Genomic DNA, 17,304 nt, shown 5'->3' on the forward strand with positions numbered 1-17,304 from the left:
AGATGAAGATGTGTATAAAGTTTTCAGCACAAAAATATGAAGATATCTTGGGCGACCTAGGAGGATATTATTAAAATGTATCTTAAAGAAGGATGGGAGGTTTCAGCATTGAGCTGTACTGAACAAGAACGAATATTCGGCTTATATTATAGGCAAGTTATATTTTTATTATCTGAACAACAGCTTCTGCAAAGTACTCGTACTGTGCTCCATGGAGTTAGTTAGTTAGTTAGTTAGTTAGTTAGTTACGAGCAGATAAACTTCTTATTGCACTGATTATTACTCGAACTTTGAATAAACTAAAATACTGCCGGCATGTTGCATTATTTCAATTCGATGCTTTGTTGCATGTTGGTAGTTCTAAGTTATGTCAACTAAGAGTGACTGTACCCCTCAAATAGATGACAACTGACCGCATACCGGATGTGTTCCGATGTTATTGCCGTAAAGAAAATGACCTCAGGTATTTCATAGCCACTCTCATGGCTTCTGTGTATTTGAGCAGAACGGTAGGATCGATTGTTATGATCTGTTGCTGAGTGACTGTCTCTATACTTCGCTCTGTGTCTACCTCAAAAGGCAGGTCTCATTTCCGACGAACTTTTTACCACTGTGTGAGTTCTCTCCATACGTCGCATAGGATAATCAATGCATTCTGGGCGAATTCAATAGTGTGCAGTGAAGTTTTTGCAGCTTTCCAGTCGACGTAATCTCAAAATTTATGTACACTCTCTTTTTATGGGCGACTAATTTTTATCTCAATCTAGTGTCATTGTGTATTAAAAACAGAATTCATGGAGACGATTTTATTTAACCGAACTTTATTTATTTCATTTGTTGAAAGGGTCGTAATAGGGCGTTTTATGCCCTTTTGATATGTTTGACAGAGTCTGAAATATAGTCCACCTTATTAGGTTTCACGTCGTAGCGTATCACCTGGACGTATCTGCACTCCTGGTTCAGAACCGGTGGTGTACACCGAACAGAGGATAAACCATGGAGGTATCTCTTTCGTTTGAAGTGGAAGTTGCTGATTCTAAATATGAAAAATACATTGTTCGAAGCAAAAATAGAAGATCTAAATAGTTTCACACTTAAGTGCGCCTAAGATTGATTATTTGGAGCCATGCAGTTTAATAATACAACTTTAACAAATAAATCGATTGTTTTTAGACTCAACTGTACACAACATAAACTCTTAGGTATCACAGATATAAAATGTTAATGTGCCAATGATGACGTTTTCAACAGAACACATCGATAAGAAAGTAGGTATAGATTTATGAAGAGAACATTAAAATGAGAAGCAAAGATGAGGTAACACTGATATTCTTCAAAATAATGACCAATTCACCGTCTGACATGGAAAACGCATGCGTTATATTACAGACGTATTAGTTAAATTAAACTTCCCAAAATTAAATTTCTGAAATATTTCAACAAATATACCAGAAACATGCGACAAGGTAACGACAGCAAATAAAATATTTGTGCGACTATAACTTCCGGATGTTTGTTACATGTTAAGATATATTTTCGTTATTCTTTCATTAGATTAATAAATAAGAAAGAATAGATAATAAAGTAATAGACGCAATATATTGTTTAGATTTCGAAACATAACGTTTCTAAACACAGGGGATCATCATTCATCAAATGAACAGCTTAAGACCAATCCGCTGAAATCTTGAATGCAACAGCTGAAAACGTCCTTCACATGTGAATATTTACGACACTGATTTATCGACAGAGGTGGCTGAAGTCACGCTGCTGTCTCCAACAGAATCAGTCATTTCCTTTGCAACTGCTGTCTTTTCAAAAGGGCAACAAAGTTCTCATGCAGTAAGGAACAAATATTATATCAAAAAAGGCTCATTCTTAAGTACTTAAGCGAGAGCAAGGATTCATGACTGTGAATAACTTCAATGGCAGATTGAATCCTAACGTAAGTGTTTGAAATCACACCGTATTATCTTATTATATTTACATTGGAGCTTTATTCTCTTACTGACTTAATTTAACCAAGATAAGTGCATATGAAGACAAGCGAAAGCACTTAAAATAACATAAGAACAGGAGAAAATGATTTAGTGATATAAGGTTCAGTACTGGAGCTTCAATGTGTCAGACTATTCAATGGAAATGCAACCCGTGTCTAAGTGTCTGCTACAGTATCAGTCTTACCGCGTGGAAGACAAATGCATATGCAGACGAAGAGCAGCAACCGCGACATGGCTGGAAAAGGAGGCCCTTGGTCCGTCGGGTAGCCCTCGGCGGTTGGAGAGTCCATGGTGCTGTTCTTCACCTGCTGCTGTTGGAATGCATTGGTGTGCAACTGTCCCTCCAGCTGCCGGCTTCTGGACCTATTTGTTGCTAGTCTTCAGTCAAGTGTTCCTCCTTCTTCTTCACCAATTCCCGTCCGTCTTCCTGCACCACAAGCACGGTGTTCAGCTGCCGAATCCCTCTCAGAGCTCACATAACAACTCAGAGCGCAGCATCATCCCTGGACCAGTCCACCAGTAAGCTCTTTCCCGCACCAAAGCCCAGTAGGCAAGGAAGAGGCAGACCCACTCTCTACAGTCGTCCCCCTGCACCCCTCGCTCAGTTCGGTAGAGCCACCGCCACCATCACCGTCACCAACGGCTTGCATTAGGCCTTCAGGCCCCTGGATCACAACCAGGAAGATCAATAATTAAGGACGCATGCGCTAGCGAAATTTTAACCTCTCTTGTCCAATCATTTTGCAGCACAACTGTGATGTCAAACGTAGCGCGTTGCAGCTTCCCCCGCCCCCCGCCCATGGTCCCGGAGCAGCATTTTTTTATGTACGCGCATACATGTTCTTTTGTTTTCAATCTTCTTCAGCATGCTTGTGTCTCTTTCACGTGCTGCGGGCTCATTCCGTTTCCATCCTTTTCTTGTCGGCAGAAGAGTGCGATGTCGGATGTCTGAAGACACGCCAGTCTCGCAACAATCCACCCTTTCCAATATTTACAAGGTTTCCTCTACCTCCAGGGGAACAAATACAACATTCAAACTAACAAACGAATTAAAATGAGATTAACATCCATTATAAGTGGGTCATTCATTGTGATTAGAATTTCAAACAACACAAAACAAGCTCAGGCGCTCACGTGGTAACGCCAATTCAACATGTAGTACCAACATTACAGTTAAGAATATACCCTAACCTTCGCATCCCCCATTCAAAATAGCGCACACTTATTACTACGATTCCTGGTAGTTTACTGATTTTTGTCAGTCCTCTTTTTAAAGTTTTTCCATTAACAGCAGGAGAGACAGAAGTAATACATCGCCTGTTACCTCAGGAAGTTTACGCTATAGACCATGTAAATTTCTGTTGTACAAGGTGAGGTCTATCTGAGGCAACAACAGACGTAGACGATCTTGGGAGAGAAAACCTCAAGGCCAGTTACAGGAGCTGTTGCAGTCAGGGAGAAGTTCAAACATGGCATTTGGCTTCATATGGCTTGAGATGTCTCTGTGGCATCGACGGATGTTTCCACCCTAGATGGAACCGTAATCGGCGCTCCAGAGAGTGACTATACTCCTGCGACAATAGGCAGGATACGATGTCAAACTTAGACTTCCAAGCATTTCGTCTTTCTTCTCCCAACAGACGCAACATGACTAACACAGAGCCTTCACAGATCTTAATTCTTAGTTATCAGGAGTCGAAATATGTACCATGTGAGACTGCAGGTTCTCATGGATGTAAATATGAATATTATTGTCTTTTAGGATGTGATGATGTCAGGCAGGTGTGGTTAATGCCCGGACATAATAATGTCCGGAAATTATACAGACCTCTTTTGACACGTATATGAATATGACAAGATTTTGTAGTTGAACTCACTAATTAACCGGTTCTCAACAGTACAAGTTTATGAAGTGGAATTTGAACTTAAATGAATGGATATGCTTAAGGGTGTTACTTAAGGGTCATATATGAGTGGAATTAGCGGTAAATTTCACCTCTCCTAACAAATACTGTGTAAATGAAGTGAGTGGAAGCTGGAGAGAATTCATTCTAATCAGCGGCAGAGCTGATGTGGGATATCACTCAATCACTCACTCACTCACTCATGGAGCTGAGCCCTTCTTGAGAAGCCGCCCATTTTTCAGCTACTCAGGAATCTCCAAACATTTTATGGAACCCGAAGATTCATTACTGTGTTCACAAGAGCCCTCCGCTGGTCCATATCCTGTGCCAGATCATTACAATCCATACCATTCCAGCTTATCTCTCTAAGATGCATTTCAATATTGTTCACCCACCTATGCCTTGGTCTTCCCAGTGGTCTCTTTCCTTCTGTCTTTCCCACCAATATCCTATATCCATTCCTCATCTCCCCATTCATGCTACATGCCCTGCCCACCTCATCCTCCTTGACTTATCATTCTAATTAGACTTGTAGAAGAGTGCAATTTATGAAGTTCCTCATTATGCAGTTTTCTTCAACTTCCTGTCACTTGATGATGTGGGATACATAGCTAAAAATGCAATATTGTCACGTGTAGGGGGATACGCGTGACGAAAATGATGGGTTCTAGTTCGGATGATTGGATTTATTGGCCCTTCGATTACAACCTCTCTTAATTACAGTCAATATAGGCAATTGAGCGCTAACGCTCATTTACACTTTATAATTCACTGTTACACATATACGCTAGTCCTCTCCTGGTAATGCAATTCAAACACAGGAACCAGCGCTTTAGATCACTCCAAATATTACACAAAAATAAAATCTTGAAATCACACTTTAATCCTCTAGGCCGACCTCCTGTATTCTTCTGTACCAATTTGTACTCAATCTTCTCAGCCGATTAAGGAAACGCTTCATTCTCGTCCGTGTACTCTCAACTTCTCTGTAGCTTCTATTTCGCACTTCCTCCTTCCGGTCAGTCAGTCAGTCAGTAAGTCTTAAGAGTCGAGCCCCGTCTAGGGTTCAAGATCAGTTACTCATTACCGTTTGATAGTTAGGTCTTGTTTCTGTGGGGTGCGCTCTCTGACAAGAGGACGGGTCTCTATACTCCGAATCCCTAAGGACTCGCGACCATATTTTACTATTTCAGATTCGAGACTTCAATTTTCGTTGCTTTCTACGACTCGCAGAGTCGACCCCGCCTCCAGACGGGTATCTGAAACCGTTACCAGAAAACCGGCGAAGACACAGCAGGCTGGGAAGACTTACGTCTGTGCTCCAGTGAACTGTAAAGTGTACGAATTAGTGAAATGGTTATAAGTGCTTGTAGTCATGGGTCTGTAAGTGTTAAATAAATCCAATTACCAATCTAAACCGAACTATAGTAACTAAATCACGTGATAATACTATGAGGCACAGGCCTACTCCATACATTCGCACTAGGTACAGCTGTTAAAGCAATATTTATGAACTATTGTACAGTATTAGAGTACGATTAGATTTTAATTACACGAGCAGACTTGCATTGACCGATAGAGAAACAATATTCCGAGAGAAGAAAGGAAATTACTGGTTGGTACATAAACTCCGTGGTTTGAGTCCGCAAGCGAACTATACCGACCGAGCGATCGCCGCTTGTCGGCGAAGTTAGTGTCAAAATTAGCGGATAGAAGGAGTCGCGTGGTCAGCACAACGAATCCCAACGGCCATTAATTTCGGTTTTCTAGACTGTGTTGCTCGTTTTATGTGATAATTCTCTGAAAGTAATTGAAATTGTATGGGTTGTTACATAAAATGAGCCTGTGAAAGAAATTTCCATAGATCTGAGAGATCAGATATTAACATACAATATTCAGAGAATAAGAGAAATGGAATTATAACACCTAAGATAACCATTTCGATCTCAGATTTCAGATTTCAGAGTTAACTAAAGTAAATATACAGCATATGTATTTATCACAATGATTAGTAACTAATTTCAAACCAACATCGTTGACACGTGGAGATAGAGAACTTCTGGGTTTATAACGCCGCGCAATTCGGCTGTGTTTACCAAATTCTTCGAATGGTGCAGTTTCCTTTCTCTTCTACAACGATTTTTCTGCAGGTTACTATAGGATGAGGTCAGTACCTATTTCGAATGGTAAGACGAGACATGAGTAACGTATTTAAAGGGATTTTGAAGTGTTTGTAGCCTACTCGAGTTACTGTCCCGAAACGTTTCTGAACTGAGGAAAAACAATGATATTCGTTGACCCGTAGGAGATCAGAACCGAGCACCTCTGAAATACAAGTCTAGCCCGTTATGCTTACTCCATTCTGTCAGGTTGCACACTGAAGATGAAGGTAGGAGGTTTATCCGAAACGTTGGTAATCAGCTGGCAGACAAAACGGTGTCACAAGCGAGAAGATCACAGTCCGTATCTGCACAGCCCTCAGCCTTGTAGTATAAAGGAAGAAAAAGACGGCGAGAAACACAACAATGAAAAGAAAAGCCGTTAACGACTTCCACGTGCTTCTCAGCGACGTGCGGGATTCCAAGGCGCATGGAAAGGACCAGCTGTGTCTTTCGGGTTGATAGTATCTGGCGTCATCTGTAGCTGTCGGCGTGTTCTTATTGTTGGGAAGCACATTACCGAGAAAGGGGTTGTTTTATATGCTTTAACGAACAAAATCGTTAATTATACTAAACGACCTGAACATGAGTACTTACTGTATTGAAGTCCTGTAACACCTACCGTGCTTAAAGATGGATGATAAGACGACGAAACTGACTACGTTCGCAGGTCCGTGCACAATAAACTGCACTGAAATCGGGGGAACCCCCATTGCTTTCCGTGGGTGCTACAGACAGTCAACTCTTCCCCCACGTCTCTTTTCTAACATTCAGATAAACCTGCGAGGCAATCTGAAGAATGGCTTTTGCGGTTAATGATGGTTAATTACATTTAAAGTCTCTATGTGTCTGGACTGCAGATCAGAATGTCCGTGTGGTTAAGGCATGAACTGTCTTTGCCCGCTCAAACACTGGGATATTGAGTTCCAATCTGACTTGAGGCATGGATGTGTTTATGTCTATTCTGTGTTCGTGCTGCCCTGTGCGCAGGTAGAGACCTTATGACGGGCTGATCCCCCGTCTAAGGAGCCCTACTTACTGTGTATAAGATCAAGGAACTGAAGAAGCGACAACGGTAAAAAAAAAAAGGCAGGCAGGTTGGTAGATATTCCTGGACTCGCATATGTCGCTTTTATAGCCTTCAGAACACTTCACGTTACCATGGTTTCTTTAACTATACCGACCGAGCGACTGCCGCTTGTCGGCGAAGTCAGTGCCAACCTCAGCGGATAGTGCGTCGTGTGGTCAGCGCAGCGAATCCCCACGGCCGTTAATTTCGGTTTTCTAGACCGGAGCCACTATTTCCTTGAAATAGCTCCTCAATTATCATCACGAGGCTGAATAGAAAAATACAAAGGGCACATAGTCATTATCGTTACGGTCCCTAATGCCTCCCTTACGAGGAAAGCTGATTAGGTACTCCTGTAACTAATTATGGAAAGAGGAAAAACAATTATTTTCTTGAGGTTGCTTCACTTTTGAAATATTTCTGTATGTACTCGTATTTATCACTTTTTTCTATGCCGAACTGTTGGAGACACAGGGAGGGTCAAAAGACCATGTGGCTAATATATATGCATTGTTTAAATGACGTATGTGGATACAGCTTTCTCTGTCGGGCAGAGGAGACTAAATTTTGTTGATGATATCAGAAACGTATTTATTGATATGCAGGTAAGACAACAATAATGTTTCTACTTCGGAAAAAGCAAAATCAGCTTCACATTAATAACAATGATAACATTAACACCCGATTCTGATGAGGTTCTTCTATTGCGTTAGAGTTTTCCTGATCAATGCATCAGCGATATGAGAATCAGAGTTTTGTAAGCTTCTATCATCAAAAGAAAACAGAGAAAAGCATAGCAAGGTACCATGTATTGAGCAACATTCAAATTCAAGATTTTAGGGCCTGAAAGGCATAAGAATGTGACAATTATCAGCGATATTATTGGGCGAATATATCTACGTAAATGGCTGTAAAATAAAAGTGCATTTTTAATTTCTTTAAGTTTCTTCGAAAATTGAATAATGAAATTTCAAATTCCTCTCTGTCAGCAAATATTTTACACGTTACGTTCCTCAGGCTTTACACTGCCTGTAAAATAATAAATTAATGCACGGAATGATGCCTCGTTGCTAAAGTGCTTCATGCTTCATGAAACGAAATGACAACTGACAATTTGTTAAACCTTAGACAATGTGACATGACGTGCTCTATACTCAGGACAGTATTAAGAAACCCTTTTAGAGTTAGTTATTAGACTAAAATGAGCCACTTAACCGAAATGTCAAGAGAACTTTGTAAATCTTATTTCATACTTTAAGAAGTCTATTTAACAATTAAATCAAAATGTCTACCATATATGCGTTACTTTGCATCAGAGTTTAGCTTTAAATACCGCAAGGTCCCATACTTCTTTGGAGACCCAACATATTAATGAAGAACAGGTTCAAATGGTTCATAAACAAATGGAATGCAAAAATTTAACTAATTTTCTGAAGACAGTGTCCACTGAGAGTTTCCGCGAAAACGGCCACAAACATTCAGTTTCCATAAGAAGTGTATTTTAATCCTTATGTTTTGCATTCCGTTGTGTGTTCGATAATGGTGTAAATTGGGCGGTCAACATAACATAAAATTATCTCCAACATTAAGGCAAAATAGATACTACTGTGTCACTATTGGTTATTTATTATGTTTCGAGCCTTTCTAGTCCATCATCAGGCGAGTTAGAAGGGAAAAAAATCTAATTTTTCTCAACTTGATTCGAGAACTAAGTTTTTTCTCTTGTAACTACCTTGATGATAACCTAGTAAGGGTCGAAACCTGTAGCGTTCATCGTCTTATATTAAAGAACCAATAATGATACAGTAATATCTGTTTTGTCTTCAACCTGAAGATAATTTTATTTTGTGCTTATGGCCCAATTTACACGATTAATTGTATTTTAACTATGCTATTAACAGCTGTTTATAAAAGAACTTCAATTATAGAGATAATCAATTTACAACTAAGAAACTAACAGATTATAAGAGAAACTTGAACCTTTATGATGTAAAGGTTTGATTTAAACTTTTATATTTAATCGTTGGGTCAAGAAAATTCATTAACATGTTCATTGTATTCTCCACTGGACTCAAACCTGAATCACTACCTCCTGTCTTCAGCTCACGCCCTATTCTTAAACACGCATTTTATTACTGTATTCCAATGTACGACTTAAATTCTTACACTACTTCTGTTCATATTTTCCGATTAAAAGTATGAACGAACTTCTTATTTCTTCCAATCTGTTCTGCTTTTGTTCTGCGACAAACATTGTACATTGTACTCCCACTTCCTTTGGGGTTAGATGTTGAAGTCCACGTCCATAAAAAACGAATAAAATTACAGTAGGACTTATTTAGTCTTTGCAAATTTATACCGCGCATCCGAAGGTAAGAAATTCTTAATATAATGTGAGCTTCGTACTGGTGCGATTGATAAGAACAAGCCATAATAAATCACATGACTGCCTTAATTCTCTAGATAATAAGTAAGAACACTTTTTTTCTCAGAACAAATATAGTTCAACATTTTGTTTATAGGGCTCAAAGAAGGGGGAGAAGCAAAAGTCTGAGAAGCAAATAATAATTCCGATGAACTAAGTTCATGGAACAAAGTCGCTCAGAAGTTGAGCCTCTGTTTGATACCCATTATAAGCCTCATGAAACTCGTTCACGCGCACACATCATAAAAACGCAAGAAGTGGTGTACATACATTACAAACATTAGTAATTTTTAGGCATTTCAACAAACGAATACGACAATGGCGATACATTGTCAAAATTACGTCATCTTAATTTGATTTTATTATCAATTAGTTCATAATATAAATCTGAAAAGCTATTTTAAGGAAATGGAGGATCCAGACTAGAAACCCGAAATTAACGGCCGTGGGGATTCGTTGTGCTGACCACGCAACACCCTCTATCCACTAAAGTTGGCATTAACTTCGCCGACAAGCGGCGGTCGTTCGGTCGGTATACTTCCCTTGCGGACTAAAACCACGGAGTTTGTCTTTCATAATATAAATAAAATCTAAATATTTTTGTCGATAGTATATTAATATAATTATTGCCTTCTGGACATTACCCATCGTCCTATATTTCATTTAAAAAAACGACATTTCGGAGGCTGGACTCTGTGTCTATCTTCTTTTCAATTCATATGGATGAAAAGTAGACTCGTTCGTAGCTTGGTCACTTGTCAGGATCAGAAACATTTCAACAGGGAAATTACAAACGTAAGACATGAGCTGATACTTAATGAATACCCACAAGAATTTATTGATTCCATGATGAAGGCAGGGACATGCAACGTCTTCTTCAGATATAGCACATCGTAGTGCAGTCGTCATTCTGCTTGTTACGGGTATTTCCAACGAAATTCAGACCCACGAGGGACAGCTTCAATATTAGGACCATTTTCAAAACTAAACATACACTCCATGGGATACTGATGAAAACTGAATTGGTTAGAATTACTAGGTTTTCGTACTTTGTCCATCGTAAGGTATTCAAAAAACTAAGAAACACGACGTTTCGGAAACTGGATCTCTTTCAGTCTTCAGGTGAGAGGGGCACATCTACTCTGTTGGGTCCCTTAGAAAGGACTAAGGGACTCAACACAGCTTCTCTCCACTCACCCGAGGACGGAAACAGATCCAGTTTCCGAAACGCTATTTTTTCTAGATTTTAGAATACCGGACGATGGGCAAAGTCCGAAAACCCAGTAATTCCGAGTGTTATACACCATCGTCAGAACCCTTTAGTATCCACCTGAACCGGTTAGAGATGTCCAGCAGACGAAGTAGGGTATGTACGAGTATACATACCTTGTGATTGTTCTAGATGTTAAATTTACGAAACAAGGACCACAAATACAGCCTCATGCAAGACCTGCTTGAAACATTAACATTAGCTTAATACGCATAAGAACAAGGCACAAAGTATATTGGAAGGAAGCGAAGGTCTTGCAGATTGAACCGAACACCGCATATAGGAAATACAAGGAATTCGCCCACATGTTTCTTGTAGCTCGTCCGGTCAGTCAACCGAGCCTGGATATCTCTCCCACCCGGACCCCCAACTTGAAGCGGAATTCACATAATTGTAGCTCCGCTCAACGTAGATTCTATGGGATAGTTACGTCTTCATGTTCCTGCTATAGAGATGAAGAAAACTGCATGAGAAGGAGCTTCATAGCCTGTGTTTTCGACAAGTATGATTAGAATAATGGTGATGGGCAGGGTATGTAGCATGAATTGCTACGAAAGAAAAAGGAATATATATATGGAAATTAGTGGGAAACCCAGAAGGAAAGAGACCGCAAGGGCGACAAAGACGTAGGTGGGTGGAAAATATTGAAGTTGATCTTATATAGGATGGTGGGTTATGGACTGGATAGATCTGGTTCAGGACAGAGACCAGTGGAGGGCTCTAGTGAACCCGGTAGTGAACCTTAGGGTTGTATAAAATGTTGAGAAGTTATTGAATAGCTACACAACTGGCAGCTTCTCAAGAAGGGTTCAGTTATACGAAGTCAGTGAGTTAGTTACTACATAGGTACCTCATTTAAGTAAGTGATCAGGAATTCTCGTCTGTTTGAATTTTAATCCTCGATATATTTCACAAGAACGGTGATAAAACTGACTGTAGTGATTATCGGGGGATATCACTTTAATACAAAATTTTGTTCAATATTCTCCTTTCAAGGTTAAGTCCATATATAGATGAAATTATTAGGGACCATCAGTGTGGGTTTCGACGCAACAGATCAACTACAGATCATATCTTTTGCATTCGTCAGATATTGGAGAAAAAATGGGAGTACGATGAGACAGTACATGAGCTATTCATAGACTTCAAGAAAGCCTACGATTCAGTTAGGAGGGAAGTACTGTACAATATTCTGGTAGAGTTTGGGATACCAATGAAATTAGTTGGGTTGATTAAAATGTGTTTGAACGAAACGTATAGTAAAGTCCGTGTAGGTAAACATTTTTCTGATAAATTTCCCGTCCAGAATGGTCTAAAACAAGGGAATGCTTTATCGCCACTCCTTTTCAACTTCGCCTTAGAATATGCAATTAGGAAGGTCCAGGGAACCAGTGGGGACTGAAACTAAATGGGACACATCAGCTGTTGGTCTACGCCGATGTTGTGAATCTACTGGGTGATATGTAGATACCATATAGAAAAACACACAAACTGTAATTGACGCAAATAAAGAGGTTGGTCTAGAAGTAAACACAGAGAAAACCAAGTATATGTTACTGTCTCGTCACCAAAATTCAGGGGAAAATCATGACATAAAGATAGGAAACAGATGTTTTGAAAATGTGGCACAGTTCAGATATTTGGGAACAACGATAACAGATCGAAACCTGATTCAGGAGGAAATTAAGAGGCGATTGAACTCGGGTAATGCTTGCTACCATTCAGTCCAGAACATTTTGTCTTCTCGTCTGTTGTCCAAAAATATAAAAATTAGAATATACAAAAGTATAATTTTGCCTGTGGTTCTGTATGGGTGTGAAACTTGGTCTCTGACATTAAGGGAGGAACACAGACTGAGGGTGTATGAGAACAGGGTGCTGATGAGAATATTTGGACCGAAGAAAGATGAAGTGACAGGAGGGTGAAGAAAACTGCATTATGAGGAGCTTCATAACTTGTACTCCTCTCCAAGTATAATTAGAATGATCAAATCAAGGAGGATGAGTTGGCAGGTCATGTAGCACGAATGGGGGAATCGAGGAATGCGTATAGGATATTGGTGGGAAAGCCAGAAGGAAAGAGGCCACAGGGAAGACCAAGGCGTAGGTGGGTGGACAATATTAGAATGGATCTTAGAGAGATAGGATGGGATGGTATGGACTGGATAGATCTGGCTCAGGATAGGGACCAGTGGAGGGCTCTTGTGAACACGGTGATGAACCTTCGGGTTCCATAAAATGCTGGGAAATTCTTGAGTAGCTGCAGAATTGGCAGCTCCATGAGTAAGTGAGTGTATACTCTATATATATTATCCCCGATTTTTAAGGTCGAGACTCTATGTCCTATCATTGATTTTGAAATATCTTCTATTATAATTTGCCTCTTCAGTGTTGTCTTCTAATTTGACAGTGCTATTATCGTTCGGACTTTGGCCGTTAAACTATGCGTGACTATTGGTGCAAGGCCTCGTGTATGTACGAGTACAGTTTTTTAATGTTTGTCCTAACTCCCTGTCATGGTTTATGTAGTATGCGGTTTATATACCCTGACTTGTGTTGTTTCTGGTGCCTGGAGATGAGGACTAGCTCTGTCGATTGGCCAGATTGATTAGCTTTCTTCCAATGACGGAGAGTGTCCAGGTCCGAAAAGTTTTTAAATTCAAAAACAGGACGTTGGATAATGTCAAAAATGTCAACAATTGTATCAAAAGAATAAATATCTAAAAATTAATTTTCGAAATCTGGTTCTGTCTCCTTCCTCAGACACTGAGAAAGAGATGCCTGCTGTATAGGGCTAGTGAAACAAAAGTAAACATTCGTCATTTGGTGCATAAACTATAGATAAAATTGTATTTAATAATATACATTGTCATTAAATTTTAGAACAAATTTACTCTTTTAAGCATCAGCTATGATATTCTTTTTTTTTCCTTGGCACTACAGCCCCAGTGGGCCTAGGCCTACCTCCATGAACTCCGTTCACTTCGGTTTTCTAGATCTTACACATACGGTAGGACTCCTTGGGCGAGTGATAAGCTCGTCGCAAGGCCTCTACACGTACACAAACACAGAAAAACGCACACAAACATCCATGCCCTGAGTGGGATTCGAACCCACGATCCCGGCTTCCGATCGAGCGAAGACAGTGCATGCCTTATACCGCTCGGCTACCGTGACCGGCATGATATGCTTACCTTCACTTACTATGATACTGGTACTTGTAAACTGGAGTGTCTCTTCGTGAAGGGAGTTAAGACACCTTAGTCCAATTTAATATAATAGATGTTACGTGAAGTTCTAAATAAATAGGGCACGGCATGCTTTTATACAGACATGACAGATTCCGTGACGTAAGCACAATTATGCTATAATTCATCCTCCCTAAGATTAAAAGTTACCTGGCTAGGGGTAAAGAACATACTTCACAATTTGCTGCATAATGTTGCAAAAGTGTGATCGCCATATGGAACTAATCCATTACTTCAAAACTATACTTTTCATGTATTCATTTTAATATTTCCTTCCCCAGTGACAACTTATCTTTCGCATTTAAACATTTCTTTTGCTGTTTCCTAATATACTCCATCCATACCTTACAGTATGTTCCTCCTATTTCATTCTCTTTGGTTCAATTTCCCTAAAAATTTCAAGTGAAATTATAAATCCCGAAACACCTAGTTACTACGTTATTTCTTCACTCTTTTGTTTCTTGCCATCTCTCTCGCCAAAGCGTCTTCTTAGGGAGCTTTTTCTAAAACACTCTATATGTAATAATATGACCACTATACTGTATTGGGCCATTGTCCATCATACCGAATTACTTTTTTTCAAAGAGTATATGTTTCTGTAATCACACATAAAGGAGGAAGGGTTCATAATCTCTCCAGTGCTGGGCGACACATGTTCTAGGCAGAGTATAAACTGTAGGGGGTAGACCCGTTACCTGATAATGACCTCGAAACAAACAACGAAACAACATCCACTGCTAAGCAACAGATTCTTGATAAACAAGCGTACAAAGCCATTGTTGTGTAACGTTTTCGCAAAAAGGCACTTTCCCACGGAAACGATTGGGGTAAAACAATGAACGGTGTTTTCTACGGGGTCCATGCCGAGATGTTATAACTAGGAAAAGTTTAGAAGTCAGTTCAGTTGTAACACAGTAAGTTGGAAGACAGAGTTGCAAAAGAATCTGTGAAGGGAAAACTTGGTCGGGGCAGTTGAAGAATCCCCTATGTTAGAAACCGTTAATAGGGAACGACCGGCGAAGACACAACAGACTGAAAACAATTAATATGTGCTGTAGCGATTTGTAATGTGTGGAAATTGGCGGTAGTGTTATAGTGATTGTTGTTACTACTTATAAGTACGTAGTTAATAAATGCAATCTCCAATCCAAACCCCGTCTACAGTCATCCATAATCGTGACATTCAGTTAACACAAGCCACCATCAGCGGGGGAAAAGAATAAAATATTTCCAACAAAATTTTATTTTAAAGAATGAAATCTCTTACACCTGAGGACGGAAACACATCCAGTCTCCGAAACTTTGTGTTGGATGAGGAATAATTCGGAACGATCAACAATGTCCATAATAGCAGTCACATTTATTACTATACACCACAATGGAAACAAAATTACTCTCAAAATGTTTTCTTCCTCTTTACGTAATTTGTTTCATTCTCCGTTACGTAACTGCTCTTGGGTTCTCAAAACACACTCAAACTTTATTCTTCTCATCCAGTGAGAGTCCAAGTTTCATATTACTTTAATATCACAAATACATTTATATTTTAAGCATTATCATCTTCTGTCTCTTAGATAGAAACAAGTATGACATTGTAGTGTGAAGGTTTCGAAGGTAAGAATAGAAAAGTAGGATGGAAGTAAATGTCTGTAATGACCTGCAAGGATTAGTAAGAAGCATTTATCGGGATAACACAGCAGTCTGATAATTTGAATATGCAATTCAATTTGAACTAGGACAAGATTCAGTAATTATAAGTGTGCAGATGAGAACAGGGTGGAATAGGAGCGGCTGTTGCTGATGGTGAGGTCCCGCGAGACCGCATGGCGCAACGTCGGATCAATAGGAACCAACAACACGACAGCCATCCCCTCACAAAGACACATATCCTTCTCACACGTGTCCTTCGCCACACAGCTGGCTGTCTTTACACATAAAATTACAACGTCCATGAAAAATAAAGTATCCCACTGTTATTTATTTCCTTCAATTCATTTGTACGTCTGTTTCACGCGTAATCGACAGCATTTCAATTAAATTAGAATTAACACTTCTCTGTATATCTAGTAAACATGATGCAATGGATTCTCGTAAACTTTATATAAAGGAAAATTCTGCTTTTCCGAGAAATATATCAACATCTTATCAAAGCGACAAGTAGGATTTAAGGTAAAGAACTGTCTCAACCCCAATATCCATATCACATCAGGTTTTCTATGTTCGTATCAGCGTTGCAATATAATGTGTTGTTTGAATTGTACATGAATATTCAACACAGATCTGAGAAGAGTTGCCATGAAGATTTTACTTAACGAGAAGCTTTGTTATCGATGAAAATTCACTTATTATATTAGCAGGTTATGTGGAAATAAAAGAGACTAGGATGTGCTAGACATCTAGCATGATTGGAAAATGGAGGCAATATATAAATATACAGAATATGGTGGAAAATCTTTTGGAAAACAGTCATTGGAAAGTGGAAGAATGACCTTAATATTAGCATAGTTACCATTTTGGAAACAAATTATATGCCTTTGTTATTCATTTATTGGATATGATAGTGTCACAAGTTCAGGATTCTAGTATTGCGTGCTCTCGTTATATAGCCGCGGCATGGATCGCACAGAAAAAGACAGCCATATTGTTGAAACGCATCTGTTGAGTTCCCGTGTGATTGTCACACAACCAGTTCTTTGGCTCGCTGTCGGCTGTCTAGCAACGGTCCCATATTGTTGGCTGCGTGTTTCCTTGAACGTGTTTTCTGGCTCCATAGCTTAATGCTTTGAGCAAATCAGTCGCGGTATGTTAAATTTGCTCACAATATATTTTATGCGTCCTCCAGTTACTAAAATATATGCATATTGATGAGCTCTTAGAAGGTAACGTAAACTGTAGATCATAATTTGGTCTGTACGTTCCTTTGTATAATAATCCGTTTTGGATCAAATTGACAAACCCCGTAAGAAACTTCATGTAAGGAAGAGATCAACTTTAATGGAATGATATGTACCAAAATCCAGCAGCAATCAATACAGACCAAAATATCAAATTTCGTTTATATCCATTCAGTAGTTACAGAGATAAACATACTGACAATAAATGTAGCGATCGAACGGCTACCACTTTTGGTTTCTATTCCTGAGGATCTGGGTTCAAGTCTCGAGTCCGCAATCGGCTCTCTTGTCTAAGGTGTTATGTTTTCCTCGTTCCTAGGAAGCAAATTTCGAGAT

The 17,304-nt window shown here is 39.4% G+C and overlaps 1 protein-coding gene across 10 annotated transcripts in view; it reads right to left on the reverse strand.

Annotated features, from left to right (window-relative positions):
* Positions 1-17,304, reverse strand: part of LOC111871549 (neuronal acetylcholine receptor subunit alpha-7) — a 452,324-nt gene that overhangs the window by 341,977 nt on the left and 93,043 nt on the right. For 9 of the 10 annotated variants that reach the window (XM_033754298.1, XM_023864728.2, XM_033754297.1 and 6 more), the window contains exon 1: positions 2,185-2,555. The exons of the other annotated variant lie outside the window; for it this stretch is intronic. In XM_033754298.1, the coding sequence (XP_033610189.1) occupies positions 2,185-2,290 (106 nt within the window). In that variant the 5' untranslated portion in view covers positions 2,291-2,555. Of the gene's footprint in view, positions 1-2,184; positions 2,556-17,304 lie in introns of those variants that run through there. 10 annotated transcript variants of the gene reach the window in all.

This window comes from Cryptotermes secundus, unplaced genomic scaffold (genome assembly GCF_002891405.2).
Source record: "Cryptotermes secundus unplaced genomic scaffold, Csec_1.0 scaffold1066, whole genome shotgun sequence".
NCBI lineage: Eukaryota > Metazoa > Arthropoda > Insecta > Blattodea > Kalotermitidae > Cryptotermes > Cryptotermes secundus.